The sequence below is a fragment of the Dasypus novemcinctus genome, chromosome 24 (genome assembly GCF_030445035.2).
Source record: "Dasypus novemcinctus isolate mDasNov1 chromosome 24, mDasNov1.1.hap2, whole genome shotgun sequence".
NCBI classification, from domain to species: domain Eukaryota; kingdom Metazoa; phylum Chordata; class Mammalia; order Cingulata; family Dasypodidae; genus Dasypus; species Dasypus novemcinctus.
The window spans coordinates 15,950,629-15,977,073 of NC_080696.1; the positions used below are offsets into that span (position 1 = coordinate 15,950,629).

A 26,445-nucleotide genomic window follows, 5' to 3' on the forward strand; every position below is an offset into this window, starting at 1 on the left:
GAATTGGAGAATGAAATACAGGTGTCTGTTATTTGAACAGCGGCCCATCCTGGGTTATGAGAAGGCCAAGGAAGATGCTGAGATGGAATTGAAGGAAAGGTTGTTGAAGCTGAAGGGCCCATGGAATAGTCAGGAACGTGCATTAGAATAACTCACTTCGTGGTTATTGAAAATGCTGAGAATGATAGTGGTCACAGAGGCAGCCAAGAACTCCATGAGTTGGGGGCAATTCATCCCCAAAAGGTTTAGAGCAGAGTATTTTCTACTCAAGGGATTGCTGTACATAATTCAACCGCTGGAGCCCCCATGCAGAAAAGTAACTGTGTGATTCCTGTGGACTCTGGGGTTCCATCCTTGTAGCAACTTGGGAAGGTATGTGCCCAGCCTCCAAATGAAGACCATAACCACTTTTCCATAGTTTATGCACTTTGAAGTTGGATTTCCATCACAAATGCTACCAAAGACTTTTGGCTTCAAAACCAATTAAACTGATGAATAGCTGTGCAAGGAACCAGAAGTGCATTTAATCTTTCTCCAGAACAGTTGGGGATCAGTCCTTTTTCTGTCACATTTCACATTAGCTGGGAACATAAAATTGGTCTCGTTCAAAGGTAAGACTCAAACAACTTTTTCATGAAAGGGAACTGATCCACTTAGCTTTTTCAGATATAAACACTGAGAAATTGACAATGTGCCTTGTGCTTCCCTCTTGCTTATCTTCCAAGGTCATGGCACTCTGTTTCCATCTTCTCCTCTCAGCAAAGTTATCCTAAAAAGAACCACCAAAGTGGAGATGAACTCTTTGAATCAAACAGAGACAAGAAAAAGATTGCTGAAAGTTTTTGAGCCAGGCTCCTTATAGATATGAAAGTGGGCTGAGCACCCCCACCCCCACCCCAGCTGCTCGACCTGACCTTGCTGCCATTTACTATATCTTAGGTCTTGATACTCCCACTTGGTGCAGAGCATTTTAGAATAATCAAGGTTCTCAGAGTATCATAATGGTTTTCTTTACTTTTTATCTTACAAATGAGCAGCAGATGTGCAACCCAGAGAGGAGAGAATGAGTTAAGAGTCAGAAACACTCATTTCTAGTATTGACTCAACCACTCCTAGCTGAAAAACTTTGAGCAAATAATCTAACCTCATTGAGCCTCAGTTTTCACATCTGTGAAATGGGCATTACAATACCCAATTCTCAAAAGTGATGTGAGGATCACATGAAAATAATTCGTGCTAAATTATACCCAATTTGTAATTTATATGTCTACATAACAGCTCTGTATTTATGAAAGCAATAGACCCTCCGTAATATATTTATAATCCATGTAGCTGTGCCTTTTTGCCAGAGGAAGAAAACATTGTGTAAGATATGTTTGAAACAAATCTCCAATAAGTAATATTTGGACAGAACAACCCCTTAGATGAGGTGACTCAGCTATCAGTGAACTCATCTTTGCTATTTTTAGGGTTGACAAAGGAGAGGCAGGTGATGCTGAAGCTGTGTCATCAGCGGCCTTGGGGAAGGCTGTAAACGAGTGTCTCCTGTCTCCCAGGACTCTGGCCTTGACCTCACCACCCATCCAAAGCAGGTAGAACATCCACAGAGGAGGCAGGGAGGAGAAGCTCGGTGCATTTCCGCAACATCATTTAGCACCTAGCCAAAAAGAGGGAAAAACAAACGAACTTGCACCTCATCACCTTGCCAATACAAAGTTAGACCCTAGCTGCTCCGTTAGGTTCTGATTCCAGACCTGCATCTTGTTCTCCTCATGCCCTGGTGTGACTCTTGACAGCATGCTCCATCTCTGTGGAGCTGCAAGAAGCGAGCTTGAATTGCCTCTGGTGCCAGCTCCTTGCGCACTTCCATCTTCCACTCTGGCCGGTGGCAGCTACTCTAAGCCCATCTGTGGGCTGAGTGTTTGCCTGTGGCTCACATGGTGCTATCACTCTCCTCATCCTCTTATTAAGTTATCAAGGCCAAATCCAACTGCCTCCCTTAAACCCACATCTTTTCTTTTACATCAGCCTCAAATTAGCCATTGCTTCTGTATCACCCTCTCCTCAAGTGATGGGTAATGGAATGATAATGGCTCACAGCACTGTTGCAAGTTGCTTTTATCCATCTAGCCAGGTCAGCTTTGTCACCCATCAGGGGAATCAGGGAGACCTCAGCAGTGAAGGCCACCGGGAAAGGAGAGAAATCCAGCAGCGCCAGAATAGGGCTGGGAGAATTGAGCAGTTAGGGCAAATGCCTAAGAGGAGTGGGTCATGAACTTGGATTTGCTTCAGGTGGCACTTACATCCAGGGAGGTCAGATTCGGCAATGGGGCCAAGCAATGACTGTGCACAGCATCACAGCTCACTTATTACGGTCACCTCTGTGTAAATCCAAATGATTTCTTACTATATTGTCAACTTTATTTGCTCTCTATCATTTGTTAGAATCCAGGAAAAATACATATCGTTTCTTTTCAGGAAAAAAGCAGAGTGTAAAAATAAGCATGCACTGAAATACAAACACATTTTTTTTAAGTTCATTTTGTTTTTGTTTTTTTAAGATTTATTTATTTATTTCTCTCCCCTGCCCCCCCAGCCCCAGTTGTCTGTTCTCTGTGTCCATTTGCTGCGTGTTCTTTCTTCGTCCGCTTCTGTTGTGGTCAGTGGCCCGGGAATCTGTGTTTGTTTTTGTTGCGTCATCTTGTTGTGTCAGCTCTCTGTGTGTGCGGCATCATTCCTGGACAGGCTGCACTTTCTTTCGGGCTGGGCGGCTCTCCTTACGGGGCACATCCTTGCGCGTGGGACTCCCCTATGCGGAGGACACCCCTGTGTGGCAGGGCGCTCCTTGTGCTCATCAGCACTGCGCATGGGCCAGCTGCACACGGGTCAAGGAGGTCCGGGGTTTGAACCGCGGACCTCCCATGTGGTAGGCAGACGCCCTAACCACTGGGCCAAGTCCGCTTCCCCAAACACATTTTAAAAGAAATGCCGTAACTCCTGTTGCTATTAAAGTAGCTAGGCATTTTGTTTATCTATAATTTAGCATATTTTTAAAGTTTGACAGAAACTTTATTTTAAGCAGCAGGGAGCAAAAATAATTCAAACCTTAATATTCATCAAAATTTATTGAACAGCAGGAAACCCTTCACTCTGATGATTTACTCTTCTTTCTTGGAGAATCAATCCCTCCTAACAACCTCACCTGCCAGAAGCCCAGAGAACTCAATAATATTTTGCATAATAATCACGCACTTTATCTTGTATTCTTTTGTTTTCCTTGCTTCATCAGGTCTCTCCTTAGAAACCAAAGAAATCCTCTGTGACCACCCTATTGTCACAACTAATCTTTTACTTAGAAAAGACTTCAGTCTGAGAGATGCCAAGAAGTTCCTGATGCCCCCAAAACACCATTCTTCAATCTCTACAACTAGAGACTGAGTTCTTTAACTTTTTCCAAATCCCATTTTCTTCTGTTAAAGCAAATAATACTGGGAAAGGCAGTGTACTGAACTTACTCAAGCTAAGATATGAATGTCTTGTCAAATTCAGCTTCTTCAGTCAAAGGGTTTAGATGGAGAGGGGAGGAGAAGAAAGTGGAGAAAAGGAGATTATAAAAGAATGAAGGGGAAGTGAGGGCCAGAGGCAGACCTGGCCACACACACCCACTTTATAAGTAAAAGAATCAATGTACCCATGAATTCCCTGGACATCTTATTAAAATGCCGGCTCAGACTCAGTCAGTCTAGGGTGGGATCTGAGATGCTTTCTATGAAGCTTTCCAGTGATATCAGTGCTACTGGCCCACAGCCCACACTGGAAGCAGTAAGGGGGCTAGAATGTGAGTCCTTAACCAAAGGTGTCAGCTCAGGGGCTCTCAACCTTGGCTGCACATCAGCATCACATGAGGGGGCGTTTTAAAAACTACTGATGCCCAAGCCCCACCCTGGATCAATTAACTCAGATTCAAGGGGTCATCAAAGTATCATCAGTTCTAAAAGCTCCCCAGGTGATTCAGCTGTGCCACGTGAGTTGAGAACTACTGTTGGCCTATAACAAACGACTTGCTTGAAAACTCAGATGTTGCTCCATGACTAATGTATTATTAGCTCATGAGAGCTAAAGGCAAAATGCCCCAACCAAGGATAGTTTCCGTTCCAACAGTGACTTGCTACTGACAAAGCCTGGCAAAGAGTTGGAACTCAATAAATATCTGTTCAATGAAACCATAACTGATTAGCTAAATGCATTAGTAAATGAAGACCTTCGAAGACCAATTGTTTATGGAAGAGAAATGAGTGGAGCCATGATGTTGGAATGACAAGGGACAAGGTTGAGATTTGAGGACACTGAAAGCCTTTTCCATTACTCCTTCAAATCCTCTGTGTAAATGTTTAGTTCTTGGACCACGTTTAAGGCCAATTCTACTGATAAATGGAGAATTTGAAGCCCTAAATTTTACCATTACTTTATCCCAGTGTTTCCCAGTCATCCATCAATCACAACACAACCTTCACAATTTTGGCTACCAGTGCAATATTTACCATGTATGTTTCCTTACATTGACTCACTTTTTAACCTAAATGTATTTTGAAGAGAACCTACAAATGACTACCCTAAATAGAAAACAACCAATATCCCTTGACATGAATAGAAAGAAATGTCAAAATAAATGCGACGAAAGCAACTCAAGCTGGATGTTGCTGCCGGCCAGGGCTTGCCCAGCTCAGATAAGGATTACCAAGTAATAGAGAGATGTTAAAGACATGCCTGTCCTTAACCCAGGCTTTATCCTCACCATAATAAAAAGGATTGGAGGAGTATGTTGGAAAGATTCACAAAATTGCATGCAATGCTTGTCCTTAAGGCTGGGAGAGGGCACCCTGGGTGGGCATTTCATGTAACCACCACTCTGGGAAACTCTGCTCTTGGCCAATGACCTTCAAATCATGCTCAGAAACCCGAAGGCCACCAGGTTGTGATGAAGAGGCTCCAGGGATAAGGAAGTATTCCTAAGATTTCAGTTTCTGAGAAAGCCAATTATCAGTGTTATTTGTCTCACTTACAGTGCGATTTTTATTTTTACAAAAGTCCTGTTTCTAAGAGAAACAAGTTGAACCTTGCTGTTGAAAGCAGGAGAATTAACTTTCTCACTGGAGACATATCTGCTGGTTTAGACCCCGACGATATTATATCTACCCTGGATGAGAGAATTCGCTAAATAAAACTGTGCTGTTAAAAAATAGAACAGATGATACAAAGTAAGAGATGGACCTCACCCCGCTTGTTAGCGAAATGTGTCCTAGTGTGCAGTTAGGCTACTAGCTCAGTTTATATACTTGGATTTGAACAGACTGTTCCATTAATGTTTAAGGAGTAAATCCACTAAATTATTCTTTTTTTTTTTTAAGTACCAAACCCAGGGTTGAACCCAGGACCTCGTATGTGGGAAGCCGGCACTCAACTAATGAGCTACACGGGCTCCCCTATTCTTTTTTATGCACTAAGTATTTGTTTTTCTCTTTTAAACAGCACATATGGAAGAATGTGGTAGTTAAAATTTCAGGACAGCAAGGAAAGAGTGCGTGGCTAGGAGAGGCTTCTGGTCTCTCTGCCTGCTCTAAATCTCTGTTCCACCATTAATAATCTGTGTGTCCTTTGACGAAGAATTCAATGTCTGTGCCTCAGGTTCCTCATTCATAAAATGAGGGCGATAATAAGAGTATTACCCACATAAAGACCTCATAAAAAGGAGTGAATGCATGCAAAGCATCTAAAACAATGCCCGGCATGAAATAAACATCAATATGTACTACCTGTTATTATTCTGGAAAAACAATTGTTTTACACAAAACAAAAGGTTAAGCAATGAAAATAGTGTCTTCTTTCAACCAGGCCCCCAAGCCCTTCCTGAGAGGCAAGGCACTATAAAAAGGATCTTGAGGATCTTTCCAGAAATCTCTGCGCACATGCCATCAAGTATATCCCCCTCTTCTGTACAAATGGAAGCTCACTATCCACTCTACTCTGCCCATTGTCTTTTTTTGCTTAACAATTTTTCTTAGAGATGAGTTCATTGCAGGTCACATAGTTCTACCTCATTCTTTGCCAGGGCTTTAGAATTTTGCATTATATGGGTGCACCGTAATTTCTTTGTCATCCCCAATTGTTGGACACCTAGGTTTTTTCTTATCTTTCATGATTACAGTTTTCAGTCATGACTGTCATGGATCTACTTAAAACATACATCCTTCATGCATGTGCAAGTGTATCTTTAAGGAAAACTCCCAGAGGTCCAAGCATTTTCTATTTTGATAGATATTGTCAAATTTCTCTTCAAAAAGTTTGCGCCAATGGCATGCCAACCAACCATGTACACAGGTGCCTATTTCCCTTCATTTTCAGAATAATATTTTAAATTTAAATGCTTAAAAAAATACATAATGTAGCCATAGAAAGCAATTATACTAAAATCAGGAATCAAAAGGTTAAAATATACATTTGTGAAATGGTATAATACATGCTTCTTTATTAATGCACTAAATAGCAAAATCTAGTGGCAGGTGGAGTGAGCATAAAAGGTATTCAGGGTATCTGCAACAACTCTAATGTGATAAGAAAATATATATTGGTGACAGCGCACAGGTACTGCTAATAATATTGTGATCTGAAGTCCACACCCATAATTGAAGGAAATGCTGAATTTGGGTTGGCGGCTAGTGAAGCTCTAGAGATGTAATTTTTTCCCCCAAGTTTTTGAGGCATAGGTAAAGAACCAGCCTCAGACAAGGTGTTAATAGGTGGTATATGGGGACTCTGTATTTTATGCATGCTTTTTCTATAAACCCATAGCTTCTTTAATTAAAAAAAATTTTTTTAATAAAAAAGAATCAGGTTAAGAGCCAGCTCTTGGGGATTAATTACAGTGAGTTGCCCAGCTTCTCTTCAAAGCATCAGGTCAGCCCCAGGAATTCAAGCTTATAGGACCGCTCTTGACATTCATGTGTGGGAATCAGTCACAGTTTAACCTACTACCAGCTTCTACGACCCTTCTAAAATAGCAAGAGAAGCCAGAAGACGTAAAGAGGCAAAGGATGACTCTAATAAAAGCCATCCAGACGTACTGCCTTGGCAGTTCTTAGAAGCAGTAACAGCGCCATTACTTTCTTCAATACCTCTGCTCTCCTACCAACAGGGATTTGGAGAATGTCAATAAATACGAGATTTTAAACCCCTTCTAAAAAGTTAAGTCACTCTAATTTAGAATGTTGCTTAACCATTACAAATTAATATTATCATCTCCTCTTAGAACCTGTGATAGTTTGAGATTATTTATGAATCCCAAAAAGAGAAAGACTGTTTGTAAACTAATCTGTCCTTCTGGGTGTGATACCCTTTGATGATACTGGATTCCATGGAGGGGCCCTTGGTTAAATTACCTGCTAAGATCAGGGCTTTGATCCGACCACATCAATAAGGCCTGACTCAGATTGAGTCCCCACCCCCTTGGTGGACTGGTATAAAGGGACGCTCACTCAAGAAGACACACGGAGGAGAGGACTTTGTGATTTTGATCCTGCCATGTGACAGAAAGGAGAAGGTTCAAACAGCTACAGCCCTGGGGAGAGAGGGACCATTTGCCAGTTAGCTTACAGCAGACCTCGAGAAGGAAGCCAAGACTGATGGAAGAAGGCTAGAGGGCAAGGCTGAAACCCAGCAGAGATCGCCCGCCATCTTGTTTCCACCCGTGACAGACTTTGGTGAGAAAGCACCTCTTATGGTACCTTGAGGTGAACTTGCCACAGCCTTGGGACTGTAAGCCTTTACCCTAAATAAATACCCTTTATAAAAGCCAACAAATTTCTATTACTTTACATCAGCACCCCTCTGTCAAACTAATACAGAACCTCTCTCAAATCTGCTGGTAAAGGTGACATTGGGGCCAAAGGATGGGGAAAATATAAAAAGTCTAGTAGTCCATGGACTTAGCTTGGGAAATGGTGACACTTGCCCAGCCTACCTATTATGTCACATCATTCCTCTTATCTACAGAGGAGTCCACTGACTAGAGAAGTTGCTAGAATTTAATTTCTGGGACCAAGAGGGGAGCGACAGGAGAAGTTGGCAAATCCACAACCAGAGAACACCCTGTCACTGGAAAAATAAACAACTCTGGAAATCTTAGGGATAAAGAAAAAAGATTTCAAACACTTTTTTTGACTGTGCATCTTTTTTTTTTTTTAATTTTTGAATGTTGGAGAAATGTTAAATTTCATTAAGTTTTACAGCCAGACTTAATACAGATATAAATCCCTTTAATGTTAGCTTCAGTCAAAAGTAAGCTGAACATTATCATTAAACCAGTGCATGTGGGAGAATTATTTGAGGAAAATCAAACTAGGCGCAGTTGGGAACATTCAGCCATGACCATATTAGACGCGAGGAGGCACAGGAGCGAAATTCTTTAGTCTCTAATGGGCTGGACTATTTGGCTGCTCAGTTTCCATACAGATGAGCTTTGTTCTGGGACAATATGGTCGCAGTTTGAGAGTCTGGCGGGGGAAGCTCATTTCTCTTTCATTAGTCGGTGAGCACAGTACAATTTCGGCTAATACTGTTACACAGCTCCTAGCTGGGTTATTTGGTTAAATGCCTTCAGGGAAAGTAGCAAGTCAGAATAAGGGACAAATACGTGGTTTCTTATTCTGAGTTCCTGGAGCTGTTGGCAGCCCATCCCATGCCACGCTGCGCTTATGTTCATATACTCCTCTTGTCTAGGGGTGTTGTTTAAGTCTTGCATTTTTTTACATTTCATGGTGACATGTTGCCTCCCTGGTGCAATTTCTTTGACGTCTAGACTTTCATATGACTGTCACTATAGAGACCCATGTGTGGTCATGGCATGTACATGACATGCCAGTACATACAATACATTTTGGGGAAAAACAGAAAAGGCGCCCCTCCTGGTGGGTGATTCGTTAAAAAAGCAACCTCCACTCCTTTGGGCAAACAAATTGGAAAAGATGCCCCCTCCTGGGCAGATAAATGAGGAAATGGTACTTCCTGGGCCTAACCGTTTATTTATCAAAGCCCTGCCCCACGGCCCGGGGCCCGGGTAGTCCAGTGCAGACTAGGCTCTGCTCCCCCAGCTCCCTTTCGGGGGGCTCCCGTGTGCACGGCATGACCTGCAGAACCATGCATGGCAGTCCTGATTTCCCAGGTTAGTTGTCAGACCATAGTATTTGCCCCTCGGTGCTCGGAAAACACCCCCGCATGGGATATGGCAAGCTGTCATGAGCGTCCAGGGGTATTAAAATGCCAGCACAGCTGCACTTTTGAAAAGGAAGCATGAGCGAGGCCTCGTGGGGCGGACACCGCCGTGTGTACGACATAGTCTCAGGGGTTCCCTCCGCAGGCCCGAGGGCTGCTGCCAGCCAGCGCCTCCCAGAATCTGCCGAGGGCAGTGCTGGGACCGTGGGAACACATGCAGCCCTTGCAGCCCAAAGTCAGAAGAGCTAGAGAGCTGGTTCCCCTCCACCCACGATGGCAGGGAGGAGGGAAACTCTGGGGCAGCTGCCTCCTCATTCCAGTGGGCTCCTCTACCCTGTCTCCACGCGCCCTCCACCGGGCTCAGCCCCAGGTTCTGACCGTGGTAACCTGCTGGCGGAACCATCTTTGGTGGGCACTGAAGCACAGGTGAGGTGGGCTTCCAGCACCTGACACGTAGTCGGACTACTTAATATCAGGCTCCCTTTCAGCCGCCCACCTGGACAGAATGGACATAGGCCAATGTGTCTCGGAGCCAAAGGGTTGTTCAGAAAGACAGAGACAGGAGTGAGGCACTGCGGTGTCGGCCTCGGCTGTTAGCGGGCAGCCTCGTACATTGGGCAGGGGTTGGCAAGCAATTCCCATAAAGGTCCAGAAAGTAAACATTTTAGGCTGTACGGGACTCTGTCACAACGACTTAACTCTACCCTTTAACACGGAAGCAACCAGAGACAATACATGAACAAATGGATGTGGCTGTGTTCCAGTAAAGCCTTATTTTCCAAAAATAGGCAGAGGGCCAGATTTGGTGTGTTTGCCACCCCTGCCGTAGGTGATCAAAGAAAGTGTACACTCAAAGAGAAGGGAGAGAGGTGTCGGGCAATGGGCTCGGCAGCTTACGTCCACTCCTTCGTTTTATCCTCGCAAGAACCAAGTAGTTACAATTTTATCATCTGCCTTGGAAGGATGAAGAAACTACAGTCTAAACAAAATAAGAAATCATCAAGGTCCAACAGACAGCTTCATCGCAAAACCAGGTGCATCTGATCTTCATGCCTCGCTCCCTTTCCCAAACCAAACTGGCACCTGCAGACCCATCTTGTCCAGTCCATGCCGCCAGTGAGGGAAGTTTATTGATCACAGAGGCTAGAGGTTCGGCGTAGGGGTGGCAGTGCCAGAGCAGGCCAGTCTCCAGTTTCTCAGAAGCTTCCCCACGGATGTTGAAGCCACGGGCAGGATTACCACCAGGCTCAGGAATTCCAGTCTTCACAACCAGCCTCACTGCGAGACCAGCCCCCAGCTTCTGAAGTTGACCTGGGCCTTTTATGGCCACGCAAGTGAGTTGCCTCACATAACAATCCAGAAGATTCCATGAAAATCAGCCACTCCTTGTCCTTTATTAGCTTAGGAAACCCACAGGCCATCTGTTCAAAAGGCTTTCCTTTTCCACAGTGCAAACAAGAGTGAAACCCATAATCATTCAACTTTTTTGCTAAGAGCAAGTCTAGTCTTGCTTTCTGATGGTGTATTCAAATATTCAGAAATTAAGCCTTAGAATTATTAAGTCCCGGAGGCTTTTTACCCCTGCACGCAACTTTTTTCAGAGAAAATGAGCTGTTATCACAAGTTTCTTCCAGAAATAACTTCCAGGGGAAGCCCTGAGGTCAGTTTGGATTCAACCCAATCTCCTCCACTTTCTGCATGATGGTGCAATGATAATTCAAGTTCTTAATGATGACTCTGAATCATCGTGGTCCTGAATCATCAAAGATTAAATTATGTTCACTAGACAGCTTGTAATTTCTAAAGCAAGAAAATAGACAAATGCGTTTAGAAGTTAGAGAAAAGTTCAAACAAAATCAAGCATCTCTGTAAGCCTAGAATGATCAGATCATTAAACTTATCAATACAATACTTCCCCCAAAGTCCATGTTAATGGCTATTTTAGAAAATCCCAATATAATTCAGGGCTAGTTTAATTTTTTCCTGTACACAAGTAATTTTATTCAAGACATTATTTTAATTCAAATCAATAAATAATGAGGTTTGACTATGACAGTATAAACAGAACCTTGCCAAAAAAGCACTCATTGATATTCTAGCTACAAGCCATTTGATTTTTAGTCAGAAAACATTCAGCCAAACAATAATGACAACTATTTGCCTTCCTTAATGCTCAGTACAGACCAGGACCCAAAGAATTAAGCATTAGTTATCAAATTAATTGTAAAGACAACTAAAATACTTGGGGTTCCTAAGTCATCACCCATTTCAACATTCAGAGAAAAGTTTGACCCCAGACAATACATACTCTTTGCTTGTGCATTCAACTTTCTTCTTGTTATGAAAGTGGTCATAGAGTCCCATGGGCTCTCAGCTACAAAACCAAATTCTGCTCAGAACTCTCCCACCCCTCCCTCTTGTCCCACCCAGAAAGGGCCACCTCCAGAACCAGGAGTCAGAGACAACAACCCTCAACCCAGACCACAGATGATAACTTTGAGTCAGAAACGCGAGCCAGGGTGGAAAGCTTGTGAACCGGGTCAATGACTCAGGCAGCAGCTCAAAGAGGCTTCAGAGAAGCCAAGTTAACATTTCAAAATAGCATCCCTCAAAAGAAAACTATGCTAAATCTGAGCAAGTCTTCCAGAGACAGGGTTGTAGACTAGATGCAGAACTGAACTTTTAAAGATGAATTAAAGCAGTTGAAGAAGGAATAGAGCTGGGGATTTGCAAATGATTGTGGCCGGTGGAGACAGGAGGACCTCCAAAGGCCAGGTGTTCCACGAACACTTTCAGTCTGGAGTAAAGGATAGATGTGCTCAAAACTTAAGCCAAAATAACTGGTCCTAGCTTCTAGGTGACTCCTTCCCCAAGCACAGCATTTATTCAAATAAATTAGTATCGCAACTCTCATCATTACACCTACTAGTGACTAACAGCCCTTTGTCATCCAACCAAACCATAAATTTGATGGAATCTATCAATTTGCTCTTGAAACATTGTGATACTAATACATTGGGTTTACTAATTAAATTGTGTCACAAACTAAAGTGTTTTACCTCACAAAGGAACACAATTCATGAAGCTGTCTCCAGATCTATGGAATCAAGAAATATCAGAGCTGGGATATGCATCTAACCTGGTGTTCCTTACCTAGTATAAGTTGTTGGCTAGAAAGCCATATGGGGTCTTTATTGCAGACCCTAAAAACGAAGAAGAGGAGAATGAGGTGAGGAGAGAAAGACTTAGCAAAGATCAGCATCCCTGGGCAAGCAGAGAAGACAGAACAGAAGGAAGAGATGATTCCCAAAATGGTGGTGGATTATCTCCCATCACAAACCAAAATAAAAGGCAGACCAAATAATGATTTACATGTGAAAAATTAAAACATGAAATCACTTGAAGGCAATATAGGTGAATATTTGATTTCTACGGGAAAAGACTCTCAATGGAAAAAAATGGAGATGTTAAATAATATAGAATTTTAAGCTTCTAACCATGTACTTTAGGGTTTAAGAGTACATACTTATCCCAGTTTGCAATTAGATCCTTAGTTTTTGTTCATTTGATGGATGTCTGTCTCCCCAATTAGGCTATAAGTTATAGGAGGGCAGACATATCGCCATCGTTTTATCATACTTAGCAAAGTCTCTGGCCTATATTAATACTTGTTGAATGAATAATGAGGTCTATAGTATAGGTGATATTGGAGCTTCAGGCGGGGGTTTGACATCCATAAGGGGAAAGGAGAAAAACCTCCTACCAGTCTGAAGCAGGGAGCTGGGAGTGGACCTTCTGCATAAAGCCAGAAACACCAGAGGCTGTTCACTTGGGACACAAGCACTAGAACTTTCTGGATGCCAGTCCAAGGAAGCATCAAGGAAGTTTACCATAAGCCCCAGAATCTGAGTAAAACCCATTTACCCCCAGGAATTATCTTGACTTAAAGTAGTGACCTTCCTGGAGAACACAGGGCTTGAATATGCTAATTCCTTGAAGGCCTGAAGTAGCATTGGATGAAGAAACCTGGAGAGGGGTAAAAAAAGGAAGGCAGAAAGCTAGCTCCAAGAATACAGTTCACCTCTGCCACAATTTTACAAGGGCTGATCCAACCCAGATCTTAGCACAGCACTCCAGGGAGTAATTGTAAACTTTAAATAGCCATGTCTTGTAGCATTTTCTTTGTTCTGCCGCTGGCTTTATTGACTAATGAGACATCTTGTGTTTTTCAGAATGCAGAAGCAAGTTATGACTTCAGCAGCAACGACCCCTATCCGTATCCTAGGTACACCGATGACTGGTTTAACAGGTAAAGTGCCCTTAGGAGCTAACTTTGACTTTAGCTTTTGGGGTTTTATTTTGCTTTGTTTTATTTTTAAGACTGGAATATCATCAACAAAATAGTCACAATAATTCACTACATTGTTATTTTCTTCTTAGTAGCTACATTCTCTAAATGCTTAGATTTTTCAGTATTACAATGCTCCTCTAGGATTATCTTTTATTTTTGTTCTGTTGAACTAGGAAATATTTGCTGTTACCCTATTAGAGATAAAAGAAAATAGAAATAATAAGAAGTCCTTTTTTAGTCCACTACAAATTGATCTCAGACATGCTAATTTCACTTGATCTGTTTTGAAACTATTGCAGAGAACTCTTTTAACTCATGAGTCTATGTTTGTATTTTGTTAAGTGTTTCTGCTCTAACCATAAATGTAATTGGCCGAGGCTTGAAGTATCACTTGGGATAAAGGTCCCCAAAATGTAAAACTACCCAAATGGTCCATCCAAAGGTATGATGTTCTTCAGTCTGTTTTGCTACTAAACATGTAGGTGCAGTCTCTTTTTTCTTCAAGTAAATATCTTGCTTAAATAGTTTATTGCATTTAAGAAATATCAAGAAATAAACATGGGTAGCTTGCTCAAACAGAGAATACTTATTATTTTTAAACTTAGTACTTCCCTTTTAATATCCTCAGATAGCGTTCATGAGAATATGTGAACTTCAATTAATAGTGTGAAAACATATATATATATATATATATATATAAAATTTTTAGAGCATTTTACCCATTCCCTTTACTTCTCATGGTGACCTAAGTGGAAGACAAAGCAAATGTTCTCATTCTCAGTTTAGTGGTAAGGCAACAGGCTCAGGGAGGTAGAGTTACTTCCATGGCCCATGACTTACAATTGTAGATCCTAGCATACCCTGAGAATAAACCATTTTCAGACACAAGGATATGAAATAACCAAAGTAAGCCAGGGAGTAGACATAATTGGAATGCTGGGATGAGAAGGATCAGCACAACTGATTACCAACTGTCCACATAAGTATTAGAAAGGGCAGTCCCAAGACATGTACCAACTACTTGCTATCTCTCTGTAACTAGTAGGTCTAAATGAATCTTTGATGGATTGATCCAGGCATAAAAATATAATAGATGGGGTGGCAGACTTGGCCCAGTGGTTAGGGCGTCCATCTACCACATGGGAGGTCCACGGTTCAAACCCCGGGCCTCCTTGACCCGTGTGGAGCTGGCCCATGCACAGTACTGATGCGTGCAAGGAGTGCCCTGCCAAGTAGGGGTGTCCCCACGTAGGGGAGCCCCACACGCACAGAGTGTGCCCTGTAAGGAGAGCCGCCCAGCGCGAAAGAAAGTGCAGCCTGCCCAGGAATGGTGCCGCACACACGGAGAGCTGATACAACAAGATGACACAACAAAAAGAAACACAGATTCCCATGCTGCTGACCACAACAGAAGTGGACAAAGAAGAAGCAGCAAATAGACACAGAGAACAGACAACCAGGGGGGGTGGGGGGGGAAGGGGAGAGAAATAAATAAATAAATAAATCTTTAAAATATATATATATATGAAATTGATGGAATTGTTATCCCATTTTCTGAACCCAAACACAACCTACCACAACCAAATCTTCCTGTTTTATGTGCTATAAGAATAATCATGAAAAAAAAAATCAAGGAGAAATCTTTTATCTTAAATATTTTCATTTAAAAACTTGTTCTTGAAAGTACAATTTTAAACTAGCTAAACACCTCAAATTAGAGCTTGATCAGTGCTTAAAGTAATAGAATTCATTGTCTTCAGCTATAAAAATTCCCAAGTGTCCAGCTGACCAAGACACAGAGTGATTCAGGCAAGCATGATCCCTGTGTTTCGGGGAGCCAATATCTAAAGACAAGCAGGTATTTTTGTTTAATTAACCTTTTCCATCAAATATACTTGTGCACATGAATTTGTTTGCAAAGCATGACAATGAAAAAAATAAAATGAAACATTCCAAGCTAGAAAAATAAAATAAAGACAAGCAGCATACTATGACTAATAAATGGATTTTTTTCCCAGTTATCACATCATTTTCAAAGATCCCTATCCACCATGGCTTGTTATTAAAATATTGGACTATACCACAGTTCAAATCATGACTTCTCAACATAACTACGATGGTAAATGATTATGGGGGGAAGATGGGTCAAGGTCCTAGCTAGTGGCACTAGGAGACTCTTTGGTCTTTAAGGTTGGGTCTGACCGAGGAGATGATTCCTGCTTGGCATATAGAGATTTTGAATAGAGTGTCCCTCCCATGAGTATATTGTGTGGTTATTAAAAATTCCCTCTGGGTGAAATATATGATGCCTGGTATTTTCTTCAAAGTAACTTAGGGCTTGGGATGGGAGAGAAGAGAATGTGTGGGGATGTGGAGGAAATAAAATTGGTCATAAGTTAATAATTGTTAAAACTAGGTGTATTCTACTTTTGAATATTGTTGATATTTTCCATAAGAAGGGAGGGAAGGGGAGAAAGTGAGCATAGGGCATAAAAGCAGATAATCAACAGAACTGGAACCTTTGTGCCCTGGGTCCATTTGGGTACTCCAACTGTCCCCTGCCTTTGTCAGACTCAGCCTCCGTGTAGCCAAGGTAGGTCCTCTTTTCTGTCTCACCATCTCTGATAACATTTCCATGTCCATATTCCTAACGGAATCTTAGCAGCCCATGGCCCACACCCACTGCTTGGCTAACGAGTTGTTCAAGAACACCCATCCAGGGAAGCAGACAGGCTCAACTGATAGAGCATCCACCTACCACCTAGGAGGTCCAGGGTTCAAACCCAGGGCTTCCTGGCCCATGTGGTGATCTGGCCCCCATGCAGTGCTGCCGCATGCAAGGAGTGCTGTGCCACGCAGGTGTGTCCCCCGCACAGGGGAGCCCCACATGCAAGGAGTGCGCCCCTCAAGGAAAGCCACCACACACACACACACACACACACAAAATGCAGCCGGCCCAGGAGTGGTGCTGCCAATACAGAGAGTTGATACAGCAAGATGACACAACAAAAAGAGACACAGATTCCAGGTGCCACCAAGAATGCAAGTGGACACAGAAGAACACACAACAAAAGGACACAGAGAGGGAAACGGACTTGGCCCAGTGGTTAGGGCGTCCGTCTACCACATGGGAGGTCCGCGGTTCAAACCCCGGGCCTCCTTGACCCGTGTGGAGCTGGCCCGTGCGCAGTGCTGATGTGCGCAAGGAGTGCCCTGCCACGCAGGGGTGTCCCCCGCGTAGGGGAGCCCCACACGCAAGGAGCATGCCCCGTAAGGAGAGCCGCCCAGCGCGAAAGAAAGTGCAGCCTGCCCAGAAATGGCGCTGCCCACACTTCCCATGGCGCTGACGACAACAGAAGCGGACAAAGAAACAAGATGCAGCAAATAGACACAGAGAACAGACAACCGGGGCGGGGGGGGGGGGGCAGGTTTAAATAAATAAATAAATCTTTAAAAAAAAAAAGGACACAGAGAGCAGACAACAGGGGGGCGGGGAGGGAAGGGGAGAGAAATAAATTAAATTTTTTTAAAATTTTTTAAATTTTTAGAAATTTTAAAAAAAGAACACCTGTCAATGAAGTGTAGGTGAAGACAGGAAGTGCGATGTCCAGAGAGTGGCTAGAGGTACATCCCCAGTGGACCAGGAGCTGAACTCTATCTAGTGAGCACATAGGCCTGAGAATGTCCAGGGGGAGCATAGAAGGTAGGGGAGGGGACAGAGAACATCCATCGCCAAGAAGGTACAGAATAAAATTGTCCCGTCCATAAACGAAAGTGCTTTGCAAAATGAAAGCCATATTTAATAGCACTGTTCCCATACCAATGCTAATAATACTTTCCAAATTTTGATTTACATTTTATTCAATTTTTCAACTTACCTTCAGTAAAATTTACTCTTTTTGAGGTATACTTCTATGAGTTTAGACAAATGCATACAGTCATATAGCCACCACTTCAACTGAAATACAGAACAGTTCTATAAACCCCCAAAATTCCCTTGTGCTGCCTTTAGTAATCAGCCACTCCCCCATGGCCCACCCCTTGGCAACTCTGATCTGTTTTCTAGTATGATAATTTTGCCTTTTCTAGAATGTAATGTAAATGGAATCCTACAGTAGATAGCCGCTTCAGTCCAAATTCTTTCACCTAGCATGGTGCATTTGCAATCCATCCTTGTTGCGTTCATCAGTAGTTCATTTTCATCTCTGAGTAGCATTCACAAAAGGATGTATCCATATATGAAGTTATCCATTCACCAGTTAAAGGACATTTGAATTATTTGCAGTTTTACAATTATGATTAAAACCACAGTAAACATTCACATACAAGTTTTTATGTAAACATAAGTTTTCATTTCTCTTGGGTAAATACCTAGAAGTGAATTTCTGGGCCATATAATAAATATTTTTTTAACTTGATAAGAAATTTTCAAGCTGCTTTCTGAAGTAGCTATAACAGTTTCCATTCTTACCAGCAATATTTGAGAGTTCCAGTTGCTCTACCCCCTGGTCATCATTTGGTATTATCACTTTTTATGTGTTTATTTGGGCCATTCTAATAGGTGTGTAGTGTTAGCTCATTGTGGTTTTAATTTGCCTTTCCCTAATCACCTTTTCTGAGCCACATTGGCTCCTCCCTAATCATCTTTACAGGTACTCATTTTTCATCCTTATTTCTTCTTTGTGATGTGTTTGTTCAAATCTTTTGCCTATTTTTATTTGGGTGGTTTGTTTTCTTACTGAGTTTTGAGAGTTCTTTATATACAAATTCCCTGTCAGTTTCTTATTTCTATTTTCTCCCAGTTTGTGGCTTGTCTTTTTATTCTTTTAACGGTATGATTCATAGAGCAGAAGTTTTAAATTTTGATAAAGCCTTATATATCAACTTTTTTCTTTTATATGCTCTTCATGTCATATCAAAAAAAAAACACCTTTGCCTAGGAATAGCATTTTCTACCTTTAAAGTGTTGGAGGTAGCACATGTATCTCTGGCTTTGGAGCCAACTTTCCTGGAATAATCAGTACACCAAGCAGACATCAAGTACTTCTGGATTTGGTGTGGTGTAGAAATGTGAACTTCGATTAAACGCATTTCCTCTAAGTGATCTTTGGCTCCCTCAGGTTTCGTGCTATAGCTGGACCCCAGGCCTCAGAGCCTGGGACAAGACACGGTAGCACCTCTCCCCTGGCATCAGAGGCTCCCAAGACGGGGGCTGTGTCTCGTGCTGGGCCACCCTGTACACTCGCAGGTGCACTCACATCATCTCCCCAAACCATCGTCAGCTTTCAGCAGGGTCAGTCTGCGCTCTACAGATGTCAACACTAAATCCCTGCCCGTTACTAGCCAGCCAGGGTTCTGAGTGACTTAGAGACAATCGTCACTATTGTAGACTATTTAAAAAGCTCTTCCAGGGAAACGGACTTTGGCCCAGTGGTTAGGGTGTCCGTCTACCACATGGGAGGTCCGCGGTTCAAACCCCGGGCCTCCTTGACCCGTGTGGAGCTGGCCATGCGCAGTGCTGATGCGCGCAAGGAGTGCCGTGCCACGCAAGGGTGTCCCCCGCGTGGGGGAGCCCCACGCGCAAGGAGTGCACCCGTAAGGAGAGCCGCCCAGCGTGAAAAGAAAGAGCAGCCTGCCCAGGAATGGTGCTGCCCACACTTCCCATGCCACTGACGACAACAGAAGCGGACAAAGAAACAAGACGCAGCAAATAGACACCAAGAACAGACAACCAGGGGAGGGGGGGGAATTAAATAAATAAATAAATCTTTAAAAAAAAAAAAAAAAAAAAAAGAAGCTCTTCCAAATCAGAGACATCCACTGGACTCAGCACCTAATGAAGCGCTTCCCAAGCCTGGCTGCTGCACATTGGAGTCACCTGGGGCCTGGCGCGCGCCTTTGAAGGCTCATTGGAATCACCGGAGGAGCTTTCAAAACCACTGCTGCCTGGCTCCCACCCCCAGAGATTCTGATTTAATTACTCTTGGATCTAGACCTGGCATGGGGATTTTTTTTAAGCATCCCAGGTGATTCTTCTGTAAGTTAAACCTGCTAGGGTCAAGAACCACTCTTCCAGCACACCGCTAAAATCGCCAATGATTCTCGGCCCATGGCATGTACAGTCAAGCCAGGAGGAAGGAGGATGCGCTTTGTGGTTGGGTCGGAACCGGGCCGCGGGCCCCCAGGCGCTGCTCCCTCGTTGCCTCCCAGAGGCTGGGAGCCTGGCACCCAGCCCTGGCTCTCGGCTGGCCCAGGGTCCGCTGCCCATCCAGAGCGAGCCCTGCCACCTGTGCAGCCCCGGGGCTGCCCTCGGGCTCTTCGGGTCTCCTCCGCTCGCCGTGAGCACCCAACCCGCTGCCCCACGCCTGGCCGGCGGACCTGAGGCTCTGGCGAAGTGCACATTTCAGCAATCGCCGAGCCACCGGAAGAGGGCTGAGGACGGCGACCAGCAGGGGGCCTGTCGCGATGGATTATTCCCGCCACGCTGCCTGCCCCAGAGCCAGGGAGGAGCTCGCAAGCGGTGGCAGCGCCGGCAGGGGCAGCGGGCCGCCGGGCACTCAAACAAGTGAAACGCCCCCCTTGGTGGGAAAGCAAGTCCATAGCAACGTGGCCCTCCTGTCCTTTTCTGACACTTTAAGCTCATTTCATATCCTTGATCCTCTGTGCTTCCTTGTTTTAAAGAGAACCTATTTAAAACTCCAGGCCAACGACCCTTTATGAAAGTAAACCTCATACATATGCAGAACTGCCCTGTGCTTGATTTGATTTTGTAGGATTGTTCCTTTTTAAACAAGTATATTTATTCTACTGTGAACCTTTTAATATTTGCACTGCAGTAGCTGAGCTCCAGGGATAGATTGGCAACACAGTTGCAAAATTTGCAAAAGGAATGTGTAATTTCCTGTGGCTTGCAATCAGAGAAATGCAGATGACTGAACAAAATAATAGAAATAACAATCCAAACTGCAAAAGGTAGAAAATAGTCCACGTTTCATGAGCAACAATAATGTGCAAAACAAATATATCTGATTTTGCTGTGAGGTATCAGGATCTACGGTCACATTTTTTTCCTTGCTGGCACTCAATAAATATTGATTGGCTGGTTGATGGATGAGTGGCAGGTATTTGCAGCCAGGCCGAGATGTTAAGTGGCCTTGACATCTGTCCATTTTAGGGCTGCCTAGCTTTTCACAAGGTTTGCAGCTCACACTTTGTCAATAATCTTCCAGCCATGCACAGTTTTAGGTCAATGTTTGGTGATGCATTGCAGATCTGTATTCTATTAGCGTGCCGTTGTCCATAAAAATCCCTCTTGCATAGCATTTCTTTGACAGGCGTTGGCCGCTGAAATGTCATCCTCACCATCAGCAATATATATGGAGCATCACAGGGTGCAGCTTGCTCTATCTATTAAGCCTTAAAGAGTAAGAGATTCTGGATTAGATGCAACTCCTGGCTGCACAAGTTCCCTATAAATTCAGAAAGAGAAAAGACATTTATCACTCAAGCAACCAATATGGGGGAAGAGGAAGTAAAATGGATGCAGAAGAATATTGATATTTATGTGAGCTAATTTGATTGATAGCATTAGTTAAACCTTCAAATAAGAAAGATTTTCATGGGAGGATTGCATCCAGCATCCATGTGGAATCTGAGCCTCCTCTTGACATAGAGGTGCAATGGACACAACCAATCCAATGTCCACATAGAAGAGGTGGCATTGGATTGGGAAAAGTGGACATGGTGGACGATGGGTATGGGGAAAGGCAGGAAGAGATGAGAGGTGGAGGCGTCTTTGGGACATGGAGCTGCCCTGGATGGTGCTTCAGAGGTAATCACCAGACATTGTAAATCCTCACAGGGCCCACTGGATGGAATGGAGGAGAGTATGGGCCATGATGTGGACCATTGTCTATGAGGTGCAGAGGTGCCCAAAGATGTACTTACCAAATCCAATGGATGTGCCATGATGATGGGAACGAGTGTTGTTGGGGGGGGGGGGGGGAGAGGGGGGGTGGGGGGGTGGGGTTGAATGGGACCTCACATATATATTTTTAATGTAATATTATTACAAAGTCAATTAAAAAAAATGGTAAAAAAAAAAAAAAGAAAAAAGAAAGATTTTCAGGGATTAACTTTTTTTTCCCCTATTAAAAGTCATATTTCATTTGAAGAACCCTGAGCAACAGGCCAAAGAAGACCATGCAAGAAAAACTGCCCTCGCTGGTTGACTGTTTCCACACTGATATAAACTGATACTTCACCTTGGTGACACAATGGTTTAAAAATAGATGAACATTTTTCCTTTCCCTCTTTATGGACTAATTCTAAAATCCCCTCCTAGATAATAAAAGTCAAACTGCATTCAAAGACCTCATCTAACTTTTCATGTGAGCTCTGAGACGACCTCCTACACTGATATTAGCTCAAAGTTTGCAACCAGCCGGCTCTGTATTCAGCCAGACCACAGTAAAACCTAAAGAGTTTTATTTTGTTAGCTATTCCAAGCTGTTAAGAAATACCACAAAGTCTTTTATTTCTATTTGCCTACTTGGATTAAAAAGTCTTCATTATTTAAATTTTCCTGTCAGCTAAAAAAAATAGACATAATACAGATGTGGGTATTATGGATAAAATTATAGAGCTTGTAAAAAAAATACTAGCGTGGTGGCATAATCATTTCTGCTTTAGAAGCTAATGTTGTACATTCCATGTAAAGGGTTTGTAAGGTCCTCTGCTGGCAATTATTTTTTTTTCTTAAGAGAGAAATTATTTTTTTTCTTAAGAGAGAAAAATAGAGTAGATTATGATGGACAAATATATTATCAATTGCTTGGTTTGGGAAAAATGATCCCTGGATTCATTTCCTTCTCTGTAACACGGGACTAAAACTCGCACCTTGAAGGATAGTGTTAGGGATTAGCAACATGTATAAAGAACACAGGTACAGAGTGTGGCACACAGTAGGAGTTCTCTAAATGGTAGCTAATACATTTGGGAAACTCAGTGAAGGGATTTCTGCAGGAGCTAAGTTAAGGTTTCTCCAACTAGACAGAAAACTAGGTGAACTTGGTGCAAAGGAATAAATAGATGGTCTGACCATTCATTCACCCATCTTTCTTGGACATCCATGCTTTCATCCGAGCTTTCAACAGATATGAGGTAACAGTCAACTCGAGGTGAAACTTTCTGGCAAGAGTCAAGTGCCTGTGTTTTTCTACACTGCTGGCTGAAAGAGGAGTTATTTCGAAAGAAAGTCTCTAAGTATTAAGGCAAGGTTGATCTATAAGAAAAATTAAAAAGGCCTCAGAAAGAAGGATAGCCTCCTTGCTTCTGCAGAAAGGAGTGGGTGCTAGTCAGAAGCCCTGGCGTTTTCCGTAAGAAGTATCTTTGCACATGATCACCCCCCTAAACCAGTAGCCTCTTGAGACCCCAAAGTATTACCCTGTAGAGCTCATTGAACATTATCCCACAAATATGGCTGATGGCAAACTAGCTAGGTAATCTCTGAATTTCAGCTCTAATACATCTAACATAGAAACTTCTTTCTCTAAACATATGGCTCAGATAACTTCATCTGGTTCACCATGGGACTTTGGTTCTTATAGAGTCCATTACAATTTTCTAAGAAACTATTCTGGGGAGACTGGAAGACAAAAACAGCCTCCTATCCTGGAAGTTAGCCAACATACTCACTTCTTTGCTGCCTTATGCCCTATATCTCTGTGGACCAGAAGCTCTGAAACATTATAAGGCTTGGATATCAGACATGGAAATAAGAAGTCAATTAAGGGAAGCGGACTTGGCCCAATGGATAGGGTGTCCGTCTACCACATGGGAGGTCCGCGGTTCAAACCCCGGGCCTCCTTGACCCGTGTGGAGCTGGTCCATGCACAGTGCTGATGCGTGCAAGGAGTGCCGTGCCACGAAGGGGTGTCCCCCACATAGGGGATCCCCACACGCAAGGAGTGTGCCCTGTAAGGGGAGTCGCCCAGCACAAAAGAAAGTGCAGCCTGCCCAAGAATGGCGCAGCACACACAGAGAGCTGACACAACAAGATAATGCAACAATAACAAAAAAAAGAAACACAGATTCCCAGTGCCACTGATAAGGATAGAAGCAGTCACAGAAGAACACACAGCGAATGGACACAGAGAGCAGACAACTGGAGAGGGAGAGGGGAGGGGAGGAAAGGGGAGAGAAATAAAAAATAAATCTTAAAAAAAAAAAAAGTCAATTGAAGCAACCAAACAGAGGACCAATAGCCAGGAAAGCATGAGTCTAGGGGAAGATAAAGAGAGGGGAAGAATCTAGCCTGGACACAGTTGAGGAGATGTCAAATTGAAGACACAACTGTCTGGTTTTCAAAAACCTACAGTAAACATCATTCTTAAGGATGAAATTTTGACAGCATTCTCTTTATGTCTGCAACAAGATAAGAATGCAGCCTATCATCTTCCTTCACCATTATGCTATTGTCCTCGGCAATACAATAATTAAAAATTCTAGGGAGCAGAGGTGGCTCAAGCAATTAGGCACCTCCCTCCCACATGGGAAGCCCCAGGTTCAGTTCCCAGTGCCTCCTAAAAAGAAGATGAGCAGATACAGAGAGCGGATAGTGAGTACGAACAATGGAGAGGGATAAATCTTTTTTTAAAATTCTAAGAAATCTAAGAAAAAATATATGAGAGTGTTAAGGAAAAAAGTATAGAACTTAGGAAGGCATAAAAGAAGTTATGAATTAATAAACCAACATACCAAGTTCATGGATAGGAAGCTGGAACATTATAAAGCTGTTGCATTAATCCACTAATTCAGCAGAATGTCAGTTTAAGTACCAATAGGGTTTTTCAAAGGAACTTAACAAACTGATCCTAAAATGGATATGGAAAAGTAAAATGCTAAGGATAGAAGATGAAGGAAGATGAAGAGAAGGAGAAGGAAAAGGATGAAGGGGAAGAAGAAAAAGAAAGCAAAGGAGCTCAATAAGAATAACAAGATGGGAAACTTTCTCAGCTATCAAATTATTTTGAGGCCAGTTAGCCACAAGATGGGGGCACCGTGCCGGGACCCTGAGGGCCTGTGCAGCCGGGGCGACCAATCTCCTGGACCACTTCACTTGCCCTGGGTGTTCAGAGTTGTATGAGAAGCTGGTGCAGGTGCCCTGGGGCGTGTCTTTAGCTCTGCATGCCTGCAAAAATGTATGAAGCTGAAGAAACCTGACTATGGAATGTTTTCCTGGTACTCAGTAATTGAACATTGCTCTCAAGTATCTTCATGAGCAGAGCTACAAAATCACCTTGCCAAGGGCATGGACCCAGGAGAGAGTGGCGAATTTCCCCACTTTTTTTTTAATAATTAATTTTTTTTTTATTTTTAAAGAAACTTTAGACTACACAAATGTTACATTAAAAATATAAGGGGGGAAACGGACTTTGGCCCAGTGGTTAGGGCGTCCGTCTACCATATGGGAGGTCCGCGGTTCAAACCCCGGGCCTCCTTGACCCGTGTGGAGCTGGCCATGTGCAGCGCTGATGCGCGCAAGGAGTGCCGTGCCACGCAAGGGTGTCCCCCGCGTGGGGGAGCCCCACGCGCAAGGAGTGCGCCCGTGAGGAAAGCCGCCCAGCGTGAAAAGAAAGAGCAGCCTGCCCAGGAATGGCGCCGCCCACACTTCCCGTGCCGCTGACGACAACAGAAGCGGACAAAGAAACAAGACGCAGCAAATAGACACCAAGAACAGACAATGGGGGGGGGGAATTAAATAAATAAATAAATCTTTAAAAAAATATATAAGGGATTCCCTTATGCCCCACTCCCTCCCCCTCCCACACTTTCCCACATTAACAGCATCCTTCATTAGTGTGGCACATTTTTTACAATTGATGAACCCATATTGAAGCATTGCTACTAACCCTGGACTACAGTTTATGTTATAGTTTACACTTTGTCCCACACAATTTTGTAAGTTATGACAAAATATACAATGGCCTATATCCGTCAAGGCAATGTTATGCAGGACAAATTCAATTTCAAAAAAAAATGCCCCCATATTACACCTATTCTTCCCTCTCCCATCTCTTGCCTCTAATGGCCCCTGCCTTTACATCAATGATAAGAGTTCTTCCATTGCTAGAATGATAATAAGTCTATAAAAGAATAATAAGAAGTCTACTTTAGTCCATTGTTCATTCCCCAATCTTGAGGATTTGGGCATGATGATGCCCACTGTATTAGTCAGCCAAAGGGGTACTGATGCAAAATACCAGAAATCTATTGGTTTTTATAAAGGGTTTTTATTTTACCAGGCCATAAAGCATAAGTTACTTCCCTCACCAAAGTCTATTTCCACATGTTGGAGCAAGATGGCTGCCAACATCTGTGAGGGTTCAGGTTTCCTGACTTCCTCTGGGCTCAGGTCCTCTGTTTTCTCCACAAGGTCAGCTGTAGACTATCAGGTGAACAGCTCTGTCTCTCTCTTTGGGGTTTCTGCCATGTTTAAGAAGCCATCTCTATTCCTCTGTGTTCTTCTCCTGGCTCAGGTCTTCTCTTCCTGGGGCTTGCTTCTCTTTCCTCTGCGTGCTGACTTCCTGGGGTTCCAGCTTAAGACTCCAACATCAAAACTCCAACATCACAAACCCCACCAAACAACTGGGCACAATTACCTGGCCGAGTTGATACATTAGCCTCACCATCATACCTGCTCTGCTTCCAATTGGGAGCAGGCTTAGATCCCATGGGGCAGATGGAGTTATCTTGCTTGCAGTTGCAGATACTCTCTGTTCCTTCCTTGGGATGGGTGTTGCCATCATCTTCTCTTTGTTAGTTGT

General features: G+C 43.2%; 1 protein-coding gene across 1 annotated transcript in view; it reads left to right on the forward strand.

Moving 5' to 3' along the window:
* PCSK2 (proprotein convertase subtilisin/kexin type 2) overlaps positions 1–26,445 on the forward strand; it is a 282,361-nt gene that overhangs the window by 202,927 nt on the left and 52,989 nt on the right. Inside the window, exon 6 of the mRNA XM_058287597.2 lies at positions 13,500–13,576. Coding sequence (XP_058143580.1) covers positions 13,500–13,576 — 77 coding nt within the window. The remainder of the gene's footprint in view (positions 1–13,499; positions 13,577–26,445) is intronic.